The sequence below is a fragment of the Ruditapes philippinarum genome, unplaced genomic scaffold (genome assembly GCF_026571515.1).
Source record: "Ruditapes philippinarum isolate M1 unplaced genomic scaffold, ASM2657151v2 ctg1127_1_1_1_1, whole genome shotgun sequence".
Taxonomy (NCBI): domain Eukaryota; kingdom Metazoa; phylum Mollusca; class Bivalvia; order Venerida; family Veneridae; genus Ruditapes; species Ruditapes philippinarum.
This window is the reverse complement of record NW_026864590.1, coordinates 177,483-189,999: the sequence shown is the minus strand read 5'-3', so window position 1 is coordinate 189,999 and position 12,517 is coordinate 177,483. Positions and strand designations below refer to the sequence as shown.

The 12,517-nt window shown below is 31.1% G+C and overlaps 1 protein-coding gene across 4 annotated transcripts in view; it reads left to right on the top strand.

Moving 5' to 3' along the window:
* LOC132726204 (mucin-2-like) overlaps positions 1–12,517 on the top strand; it is a 13,937-nt gene extending 1,420 nt beyond the window's left edge. The window contains exons 2-9 of one of the 4 annotated variants that reach the window (XR_009625162.1): positions 2,078–2,257; positions 4,022–4,106; positions 4,433–4,532; positions 5,979–6,105; positions 7,393–7,525; positions 8,292–8,658; positions 10,867–11,793; positions 11,856–12,517. Coding sequence is in view for 1 of the 4 variants with exons in the window: in XM_060711479.1 (XP_060567462.1) it covers positions 2,078–2,257; positions 4,022–4,106; positions 4,433–4,532; positions 5,979–6,105; positions 7,393–7,525; positions 8,292–8,658; positions 10,867–11,734 (1,860 nt within the window). In the remaining 3 variants the exon portion in view is untranslated. Of the gene's footprint in view, positions 1–2,077; positions 2,258–4,021; positions 4,107–4,432; positions 4,533–5,978; positions 6,106–7,392; positions 7,526–8,291; positions 8,659–10,866 lie in introns of all 4 variants that reach the window. The other 3 variants (XR_009625164.1, XR_009625163.1, XM_060711479.1) reach the window with 3 other exon arrangements.

Genomic DNA, 12,517 nt, shown 5'->3' with positions numbered 1-12,517 from the left:
TTTTTATGCTTAGCAAATTGTTAATTATCATGGTGTTGGTTTTAAAAGTTCAAACAGAGTTCATGCTATAGTTAAAAATGACTTGCCTCTGAGTTTGAAATACAATTTATTCTTATATTGACCTGTAAATGACAGAGAAAGCATTCCCTGTTATATGGTCAAGTCACTTCAACCAGCTAGCTGTTTATAGGTAGAGTTATTTATTACTTTATCAATTTTATCACTGTTGTCTGTTATTGAGGAGTTTGGACATTTTGATATTCCACAAAGTTATGCCCCTTCCCCAACACCCACATGCACATTGTCATAATAGTTTTGTGTCTGTAGTGTTCATCTCACTGTGGACATGTTAACATATTCGTAAATCTGTCTTTAAGATTTTGAGGTCATATTAGCTGTAGTTTACCTTTCAGGAATTGAAAAACTTGAAATTAAAAAATCTAATGCAAAGATCTCAGAAAATACAATATTTTAAAAGCAAGCATTTACTGTAGTGTAACTCTCTTAAAAAATCCTGAAATGCTGTAATCCATTGTTATGTCTGTCTTAAATTATTACAGGACATATTATTTCTGATTTCAGCCCAGCTGCTTATATCTAGAATAATAATGATTTAAGAATGTTAGACTGTATAATTTATCACATCACATAAATGTTAGACAATTGTTTTATCACATAAGTATAAGACATTGTTTTATCACATAAGTATTAAATAGTAAAGTTTATCACATAAATATTACATAGTTTAATTTATCACATAAGTATTAGACAGTATAAATTATCACATGAGTATTAGACAGTACAAATTATCACATGAGTATTAGACAGTACAAATTATCACATGAGTATTAGACAGTATAATTTATCATATGAGTATTAGACAGTATAATTTATCACATGAGTATAAGACAGTATAATTTATCACATAAGTATTATACTGTATAATTTATCACATAAGTATTAGACAGTTTAATTTCTCACATAAGTATTAGACAGTTTAATTTCTCACATAAGTATTAGACAGTATAATTTATCACATAAGTATTAGAAAGTATAATTTATCACATAAGTGTTAGACAGTATAGTTTATCACATGAGTATAAGACAGTATAATTTATCACATGAGTATTAGACAGTATAATTTATCACATAAGTGTTAGACAGTATAGTTTATCACATGAGTATTAGACAGTATAGTTTATCACATAAGTGTTAGACAGTATAGTTTATCACATAAGTGTTAGACAGTCTTATTTATCACATAAGTATAAGACAGTATAATTTATCACATAAATATAAGACAGTATAGTTTATCACATAATTATTAGACAGTTTAATTTACCATATAAGTATTACACAGTATAATTTTATCACATAAGTATTTATCTGTATAATTTATCACATAAGTATTAGACAGTTTAATTTCTCACATAAGTATTAGACAGTTTTAATTTCTCACATAAAGTATTAGACAGTATAATTTATCACATAAGTATTAGAAAGTATAATTTATCACATAAGTGTTAGACAGTATAGTTTATCACATGAGTATTAGACAGTTTAATTTATCACATAAGTATTAGACAGTATAATTTATCACATAAGTATTAGACAGTATAGTTTATCACATGAGTATTAGACAGTATAGTTTATCACATAAGTGTTAGACAGTCTTATTTATCACATAAGTATAAGAAAGTATAATTTATCACATAAATATAAGACAGTATAGTTTATCACATAATTATTAGACAGTTTAATTTACCATATAAGTATTACACAGTATAATTTATCACATGAGTATTAGACAGTATAGTTTATCACATGAGTATTAGACAGTTTAGTTTATCACATAAGTGTTAGACAGTCTTATTTATCACATAAGTATAAGACAGTATAATTTATCACATAAGTATTAGACAGTATAATGTATCACATAAGTACTAGACAGTATAATTTATCCATAAGTATTTTCAACATTGCAAATAGATTGTTAGTTAAGAGAAAATGATAAATTGTACAAACATAGTTTGAATTTCTTTTGAAAGATGCATAATTGTGAAGTTCATAATTTCAGTTGAGTTTTGAGCCATCTTCACCTGAAGGTAATGAGAGTGACAACGGTCTGGGAGAATGGACTCCATCAGAGGAGAAATCAAGTAGAAAGTCCAAGTGTGGTCGCCCAGCAAACCCTATCCCAAGACACAAGCGGGATTCGCACATTAAAGCGGAATACAAGCGCCGTGATAAAATACAGGTTTGCTATATACTTAACTGGGTCTTTTATTTATATAACTTTATACATTGACATTTATTCGAATAAACTGGAATAGTTTCATACTTTCTATAGTGAACACAAGCATTGTAAATATGCCAAACTTGATTGTTTGTCTTTGTAAGTGTCAGGAATTCACAACAAATTTAGGCTTTGCTATGAAATCTATTGCAAAGTTTGCATTGTTAAAATATGCTTGTGTTCGCAAGGAATGTAAAAATGTATTTGTTGTAGTTTTAAAAAAATATATATATATACATGTTTATGTATGCAAGATTTTAACATTGTAACATATTATATTTTGTATATTGTTGTGTTTAAATTCCAAGGGATTCATGGAAAAACAGGTCTGTTCTAGTTGAAAATGCAACATTCCTGGAAGTAAAAAGTTATTTAGATTAATGCATGGTCTCATAAATAGAGTTACAGAATGAAACCTTGCAAAATTGCTATGGATTATTGGTAAGAAGGAATTTAAGTAGGCTTTGGATATTTTTTAATTGTTTTAATATTATTTTTAAATTTTACACCCCCTCCCCCCCCCCCCCCAAAAAAAAAATAAAAAATAAAAAGGAAAAAAAAACAAAAAAAATCTTAGCACAAAACAAACTGCTTAAACATGCCATGACAACAAAATAAAAATAACAATATAAAACAAAACTTACTAGTGATTTATTATTACAAGAGAACAGTAGTAGAACAAAAATAAAGTAAAATTTAAAGAAACATCGTTACATGTAAACAAAATATTAAAAATCCAACCAAAATTAAAAACTGAAAAATCAAAATAAATTTAATTTTGATAATAAACTTGATATTGTAAAAAAAAAATCCAGTTAAGGTTCCAAATAAAATTGAAATTATAAAGTAAAATATTTTTGATAGAATTGAACGTAGTCAAAATTTCTGCATAATACAAACAATATAAATGATATTTATTAATATAAATTTCTCATGTTTGATGTATAATAATTTATGAATCAAAAGTATTTATAAAAAATAATGTAAAATCCAACCTAGCATGAAAAATAAAATACAATGTAATGAACTATAAAATCAAAGCTAATCTTAGATTCTTATATCATTGATAAAACCTAGATTAAAGTACAAGTAAAATCGAACTAGACAAGATGATTTGAAACAAACAATTTGAAACATTTAAATCTGAACAAAAAAGAAAAAAACACACAAAAAACAGAACAAAAAAATAATAAAAGTATAAAAGTAAGTTTACTGTCAGTATGTTAATTTATACAAAAAAAAATAAGTTTAACATACTGTAACATGTTTTGTATTATGATATTCCTGTAAAATGATTATAGGTACTTAGCCCATTTATGTGGTCGACAACTGATGCTATATATAAGTTGCTATTATATTTCTTTAATAGTATAGGATCAATATGATTAAATAGCACACTTTCATTATCTATAACATACACTTTTGTAAAAGAAAAATGGGTGCTAGATTATTATTTTGATAAAAAGGACTATTTTATAACATATAGCATAGTGATTGACCTGATAAATTAGCTAAATACCTGTGTAATAAATGGATGTGGAGTAATTGATGTTAAGTTGATAATGCATGTGCTATGAGATAGGTTTGGTTAGCATAGAATCATTTGTCAAATATTGGTAGTATCATCATGTAGATATTCTCCATGCCTATCAAATATGAGGTTTTCTCCAGAACACTTGTGACTAAAGTTAAATAATTTGTTTTTCTTAAATTTTATTATTACAGAAAGGTTTTGACACATTATTGACACTTGTTCCGGAATTGCGAAATGTCTCCGAAAAAGAAAGCAAAGCAAAGATGTTATTTAAAAGTAAGTATTCTGCAAGCAATTATTTTTATTATCATTTCCGATAATCGTTATTATTTCCGTAGGTAGGGACTGGCTGCACAGCAGATATCGACCCTTTCACGATGTGAATATAGTTTGTCAAAGTTTCTGTTTCTATAATTTCGGTTATCAGGCACAGAAAGTTTGACAATAATGAGCATGTAATGCTCGTCACAGTACAAAGGTTAGATAAATCTGCAGACGGCCTTTATAATTTAGATGGGTTTTTCTTGTTTCATTATTTTTTGTCTCTGATCTTAAATTAGAGACACCTTTACAAAATATTTGAAAGTTCTCCAATATTTTAGCCGCCGACTACTGTCGACGTTTAAAAAGTGAGAGTGGGAGCACTCAGACAGAGCTAAAGGCCCTGCATCAGCAGCTAGAATCCATTGGTACAGAAATTCAGTAAGTCAAAAACTAGAATATGTATTCTATAGATTTATGTTAGTGATTTTTCAAAGAGCAGTAGTTTCTGTAAAAAAAATTAATTTGAATTTAATTGTTGTATGAAATTTTCAAGTCCAGTGCTTAGTGTTACTGATTTAAGAGTCTTAATCTAAAGTCTGTTCTGAAAATATTAATAGACATTTTTTATTGTGGAAAAAGAAACTACTATTCTTTGATTTCGATTGGCCTCTAATAATTCTGGTTACTTTTCAGGACTTTGGTTCACCAAGGATTACACTGCCCTTTTATTAGAATGATAGTACTGGTACATATATATGTTTATGTTTATATAGAAATAGAATCTTTGTTGAATGTATGATTATAATTGTGATAGTGGTACTAATTATGAATTTATGATAATGATGATGATGATAATAATGATTATAAAGGTGACAAAAACAAAACTTGCCCTGTATATTATTATATATGAAATGTTATTTGTATATATAATAAGGAATGTACATGTAACTGACTCTCTATCTCTTTCAGGTCAAAGGTAACATTTTAATGCAATTTTAATTAATACTTAGTGCTTCAGTATTAATTAGTTTGGATCTTTTTCAGAAATTTGTAATTAACATTTCCATCTATTCCAGTTATAGTAAATGTAATATCTATTATAAATGTACATAACTCAATTTTATCTATAAATAGACTCTTTTTGATTATACCTTGTATCATTAATTTGCTTGGATTCTGTTACAGATATTTCAAATAGAGGTGATATTGTTTTAGTTTGTATTTAGGTCTCTCATTTTCACTATTATTAGTATACATGTAATAATGTTAAGATGGGATATTGTGATGTAACCATATGCATTTGTAAGAAGACACAAGGGCAGTGTGACCTTGTGTGACCCAGCTGATATTCTTTATGAATACCAGGAAAAAAGTTTTCTTAGCTAGCAGTGAATGAATTCATCAGGTCTAAAAGAAAACACATGTTTAAACTTTAAAGTATAATTATTTAAATGTGGAAGTTTAAAAATTTTAAGCATTGTTCATATGTTTTGTTTTTCTTGCTTTTCCACCAAGTCATGTAATGGAATGATGCTGAGGGTTTGTTGCGGGGTGGAGGGGGGGGGTTGAATATTGTTAAATTGTTAATATGAGTAGGGGTGGGAAGAAATGAAGGGATGGTTGGGAAGTCATATTTTAGGAACCACCATTATAAAGTGAAGATACATGCCTTTTACATGTTTGTGTACGATTTTGGTTATAGGTCACACAATATTGTTAGGGTTATTTCACTGTTGCAGTTGGCTATTTTATTTTAAATTGAAAAAAGGCCTGATGATTCATTTCCTGTTAGTGTTAAACAGACAAGTTCTTTTGAGCTTTGTTGCCAATTTTTTTTCAGGAGAGCACTTTTAAAACATGCCCATTTCACTGTCTATTTCACAGAGAACTTCAGGACAAATTGCCAAAGAATGGGTTAGAAACAGTAAAGAAACATGATGACGTTGCCATGGATACATTGTATAACAAGTATGTGCAGGATGAAACAAAGAAGAACTGGAAATTTTGGATCGTATCCTTTTTTCCGATACATATATTCATAATATTGTTATACTTAAACATAAAACTAAACATTGTTGTTAAATTAATCTTTTATTTAAATATGTTTGACTGAGTCTGTTAAATGCTTATAACTTATGCTCTAAATAATCTTAAAAGGCAATTAATAAAAAAAAATGTCCTGCTTTCATATTATTGGCATGCTTTGGGCAGACAATTCATCACAAAGTTATAGCCCTTTACCTCATATAGACGTGTTTTGACGGCTTTTCGCCCGCTGCCCCCCTTTTGAGGCCTCAAACAGTGAAAAAAATGGCCTATTTAGGCCTCAAACACTGTTTTTCGTTTGAGAAATGTTGATAAAAAAAAGTGATTACTTTTTTGGCATCACCCCCTATCAAAAATTAAGGTACATCAAGGGGTTGCCAGAAAGGGAATGGTTTGAAAGGGGGCAGTAGCCCCCCCTCATCGCCAAGAAAATTTTGGACATGTGACAGGCCAAAAATGGCCTTCGGTCAATCGAAAGGTAAGGTGTAACCAATGCTGAAAAGCCTTTTACTCTATCTCAATCTATTGAGAAGTTGCAGCACTTTGAAATCAATTTTGATGGAAAAAAAACAAATTCAATGCAAAATAGTGATTTTTGGCAATTTTGAGACGTCCCCCCGTTGCCAGGGTAACAGAAAATTTAAGATTGAGCATGCTGTTATAGAGGCTATGGTCCAGTCAACATTTATGCCAAGTTTCATCAGTACTGAAGCATTTTTCATAGTTTCATAGCAGTTTGAACTTGTAACAGGAGGCTTTTCAAATCGGCCATTTTTCACAATATGCTCATGAAGTAATGGGTTAAATAAGTCATGACTGTAATTTGCTTGAAATTTGAAGTTGCTATAACTTTGTTATAATAAAAACTAATTGACTTTATACATAGACAAAGACACTTCTGACAACACCTCCAAGGAGTTCAATTTGAATCTGACCCTGACTTAAATGATGTCACGGTCAAATCATAGAATTTTACTAAAATTGGCTGTAGCTTCATTATTGACAGATTTGTTTTATGCTTGGACAACAGAAATGTCATGATGAATATTTTCTGACATTTACTTGAAAATGATATTGACTTTCAAGGTCAAATTATTGAATTTGATAAAACTGCCATAACTTATTAATTGACAGATTTGATTTATCCATTGACAAAACAATACAGTTATTTAGAAATTAAAATCCATCCATGACCTTTTGTGCACTTGTTATGACTCTGATAACAGATATTGTTTCCTTAACATGTGATCAGTTTAGATTCTTCATGCATCCACTGTATGAATCATACAAGAAGGTGACCTCTGGTAAACAGGAAGGCCAGGATTTCCACAAGAATGTTTTCCAATGGATTCAGAGCAGCCTTTCCCTTGGAAATCTTAGAAAAGGTATTAATGATTATTTTAATCTGAAAAGGCATTTATGATAAGGGTCTTTGTGTATGAAAGCATGGCTGTCTTACATTAATTTTGCGGAACTTAAAGGCCCGAACTAATGATCCCTGCACTTAATTGGTGGGACACTAGGTCATCACTCTCTTGATTACTGTTTCATTATTTGCCCACTTAAGTTTATAAATGATTCATTTTTATAATTGTAACCTAAAAGGTTACAGTCACACTTGTAAATTTATGATGTAAATTTTGGGTATGAAATAATCTTGGTCTTAGATGGTTTGCCTGTCCAATCTCTCTGCCATTTTAGTGAGGATTTTGCAGTAGCTTAGCATAAATGTTTAGCATGATAAGACAGTGTATCATGCATAAGAACTTTATTTAAAGTTCAAAGGTCAAGGCCTTAATGTTAGGTTAATTTCAAATATTGGTCTAAAAAGATTCAGTCCAGACACAATCTTTTTCATTTTATGACTGATTTTGAAATAATTTAGCACAAATGTTTTCAAAATAAGGTTTGACAGCATAAGAATCATGTACAATGCCACACTGAGGTTTAAGGTGGATCTAAAACAGTGTGACTTGACAATACTACAATGAAGAGCAATATAACTGAATTGATGATGGATTTAAAAATAAACTTGTTGAGCATGAGGATGCCTTTAGAAAAAGAATTCCACAAACTGTTCATATCCTTTGAGATGCCTTTTGGGATCTTGTTATCGGTTTACATCTCTAAACTATGTTCTACATTTTGTAGGTTTTCTTGAATCACTGCGTACTATCAGTAAGCATACAAGTATTATGACCAATCCTGAGCAGCTGGAACAGGAAGCTAGGTCAAACACGCTAGATCAGTTAATTAGCACAGGTCAGGACAGCATGGAAACAAACCAAGCCTCTTCCACAAACCTGGCCCCTCCCACTTCCCCAAAAGTACCTAACACAACCCCAGGGTCTTCTGCTAAATGTACCCCTGTGCAGACACCAACTCCAACTCCACCAAGAACACCAAATCTATCAAGAAGATCATCTAAGAGAGAAATTCAGAGGACATCTATCAGTAGGTCCAGGTCAAATTCACCAGCTCAAGCTGAAACAGAACCAAAGAGACGCTCAAATTACAGGTATGTTATTAATTATTTTTGATAAACATAAGTACCTTGTGTCTTGTATTCATACTTGTACATAATAATCCTTCTTACAAAACCTTCAAGTAGGCCAAACTGAACTTGACCTTGACCTTTTAATGACCTTGACCGTAAGGGTTAAATTTTTGAAGTTCGCTAAATTTGACCATAATTTTATTTATGGATGAATTTGATTCATACTTGAACAAAATATGTTAATTTAGCAACATAACTTTGGCCTTAACCTTACCTTGATCTGCAAGGGCATATTATTGCATGAAACTGTGATATTGAGCATTGCAATTTTAATCTTGACCTTTAAACAAAGTTGACTTATAAGGTCAAATTGTTGTTAATTTGATTTAAAACTTTCAATTATTTTTTAGGTATTTTTTCACTGAAATTTGCTACAAGTTTGTAATTAATTGATGTTTGGTTTATATTTGGACAAAACATCATTTAGGACCAAGTTATTTTAAATATTACTTTGACTTTTGACTGACCTTCACTCATAAGGTTCTAGTTTTCAGCAAGCTTGTTCACAACCATCTTCAAAGAATCTTGCAATGAGCATGAAGAATTTTGTATGACCCCAAAAAGGTGGCATGTAGTGGCAATCCATCTGTATTGTTAACCTATAGAGAAAGTTGGTTTTTTTTCTTAAAGACTTGCATATCAGTATTCTATTTGGCTCAAACTTTTCACACTGTGACATCCATTTTCCCAGGTACACCTTTGGGGACTAAAAAAAATAACCTGTATATGTCTTTCTCTCAGTCCACACATTTGTCTGGAAATTCGAATCTCACAATAACTAAAAAATTGTACAAGATAGCTTGACAAATCATGTACTTAATATATAATGTATTCTAGGCTTAATGAGGGTCCATCTGCCCTCTCAGGCACTGAGAGTATGGACCCAGAGTCCCCAATTAATATATAACAGATCAAAAAAAGTCTAAACCCTTTAGGAGGCCATACTTTGCAGTCAGTCATCATGATTTTGATTCAAAATTGCTCAGATTTTGTAAATAAAGTTAAGATATGACTCACCTTTGGTCAAAGGAAATTGTGTTTCTTTTTAGCTCACCTGTCACAAGGTGACATGGTGAGCTTTTGTGATCACTTTTCGTCAGGCGTCCAGCCGTCTGGCGTCCGTCCATCGTGTCCGTCCATAAACTTTTATTTTAAACGACATCTCCTCAGAAACTGCTGAGCCAATTTCATCCAAACTTCACAGGAATGTTCCTTTGGTAGTCAACTTTAAAAATTGTTCAAAGAATTTAATTCTATGCAGAATTCTGGTTGCCATGGCAACCAAAAGAAAAAGTTAAAAAAATCTTCTTTTAAAAAAACAAAAGAGCTAGAGCTTAAATATTTGGCATGAAACATTATCTGGTCAGTGTCTACCAAGTTTGTTCAAATAAAAGCCCTGGGGTCAAAATTGGCCCCACCCCGGGGAGTCATTGATTTTCCTTATTTGTATATAGTATAAATCTTCTTTTAAAAAACCCAAATAGCTAGAGCTTAGATATTAAGCATGAAATATTTTCTAGTGGGTGTCTTCCAAGTTTGTACAAATAAAAGCCCTGGTGTCAAAATTGGCCCCGCCCCAGGGGGTCATTGTTTTCCTCTTTATGTATATAGTAAACACTTAAAAAATCTTCTTTTAAAAAACCCTAAGAGCTAGAGCTTAGATATTTAGCATGAAACATCTTCTAATGAGTGTCTACCAAGTGTGTTCAAATAAGGGCCCTGGGGTTAAAATTGGCCCTGCCCCAGGGTCATTGATTTTCATATATGTGTATAGTAAAAACTTTAAAAAATCCTCTTTAAAAAAACCCCAAAGAGCTAGAGTTAAGATACTAAGCATGAAATATCTTCTTGTGAGTGTCTACAAAGGTTGTTCAAATAAAAGCCCCTGGTTTAAAATTGGTCCGCCCTGGGGGCCAACATAAAGGTGAGCAATCTCAGGGCTATCATGGCTCTCTTGTTTCTTTTTTTGTGTCTTTTTTTTAGCATATAGGTATGCTTGCATTGGTTATCAGATAAAAGGTACATAAATGATACAAGGGCCATAATTATTCAATTGTTCAAATCTTTATAATCTACCCACTCTAACAATCTACATAGTAATTGGGTCAGACATTCAGTTTTTGTTTCATAATATATTTCCCATTACATATACATCTGATTTTTTTTCAGATCAAGGTCAGGTAGGCGATGTTGTGAAGAGCAGGAAATGAAGGTAGAATATACCACAAGTGGAAATCCCAACCTCCCACTACTAAGTCAGCTTCTTACATCTCGACAATTTGTGCAAGTATGTCAATATAGGATGAAGACGACGCCAACAACAACAGAGAATTCCAACGTGACTTCAAGTTATCAAGCTATCTCAAAAGCACCAATGATGAGTCACAGTATCATGAGTACCACTCAAAATAATCTCATGTTTGATAGAAATTTTGTTGAATCTCCTACTTCTCATGTAGATACAAATGTGGACATGATCATACCTAAACTAAGTTCAGGTGATCAGTTCCCTGCAGCAGTTGTGCACAGTGCTTCCCCATCGGTTACTTCTAGCAGTACCAATAAACCAGGCTTAACTGCTTCTACACCTGAATTTACAAACAGTATCTCCACCAATGAATCACAACTTTCCAACATGGAGTATTTCGATGCTTCAGTCAGTGAAAGTCTTCTCCTACCAGACACATCAAGTATTATTTTGGATAGCTCATCAATACCACAAAGCCTATATCATCCAGATTCAAATCTGATCAAAACTTCAGATTGTTTTAAAAGTCAACCATTGGATCTTTTGCTTTCGATCACCAGCTCAGATAGTATGTTGACAGAAATGCCAAGTCTTATTACTGCCATGCCTAGCCAGTTACAGTGTGACATTTATAGTGAAAGTCTGGGTAATGTAAATGTTGCTAAAACTGATAAGCTACTTGCATTGAGTCCTGATGAAGACTCATTGACAGACTTGTTAAGTTTTGATGTCATGGATGTAGGTACAGTGATGAAATTTTTCAATGATGATAAACAAACTCACTCATGATGTTGGAAATAGGGGGAAAATGTATATAGCTTGTAAATATTGAGCTCTTTAGTTGTGATGTTATATGAATGTCTTGTTATTATATGTGAGGTTATATGAATATCTTGTTATTATATGTGAGGTTATATGAATATCTTGTTATTACATGTGATGTTATATGAATGTCTTGTTATTATATGTGAGGTTATATGAATGTCTTGTTATTATATGTGAGGTTATATGAATGTTCTTGTTAGGTATATGTGAGGTTATGTGAATGTAATTCTGTGTATGTTTTCATGAATATAATTCAATGTGAGGTTTCATATATGTAATCATGTAAGTTTATGAATGCAAATATTTTTCAATTTTTCATGAATGTAAATTTATGCGACTTTTTAGGAATGTTACATGTGAGGTTTTATTAATATGATTATAGGATAATTTTCATGAATGTTAGTATGAGTTTATGTGATACTTTTTCATAGTTATAATTATATATATGTATGTGAAGTTTCATGAATGTAATTAAATGTAAGGTGTTTGGAATGTAACAATATTTTATTGATTTTTTAAAAATCTTTGCTTGATTGTTTTCCTGTGTGATCAGATCATGAATGATATTTGTTTATTGTTAAAAGTGAAAAGTATTCAATATTTTGTTCTGATATTCCATTATGGAATCACATATTTTGAACAAATTATGTGAAATTTCTTTTTTCATTGTATATGTACTTCTTTTGCCAAGATCATCGTTTGTGTTGATTAGTCTTTTTCCATGTAGAATAAAGAAGGGGCAGCTTA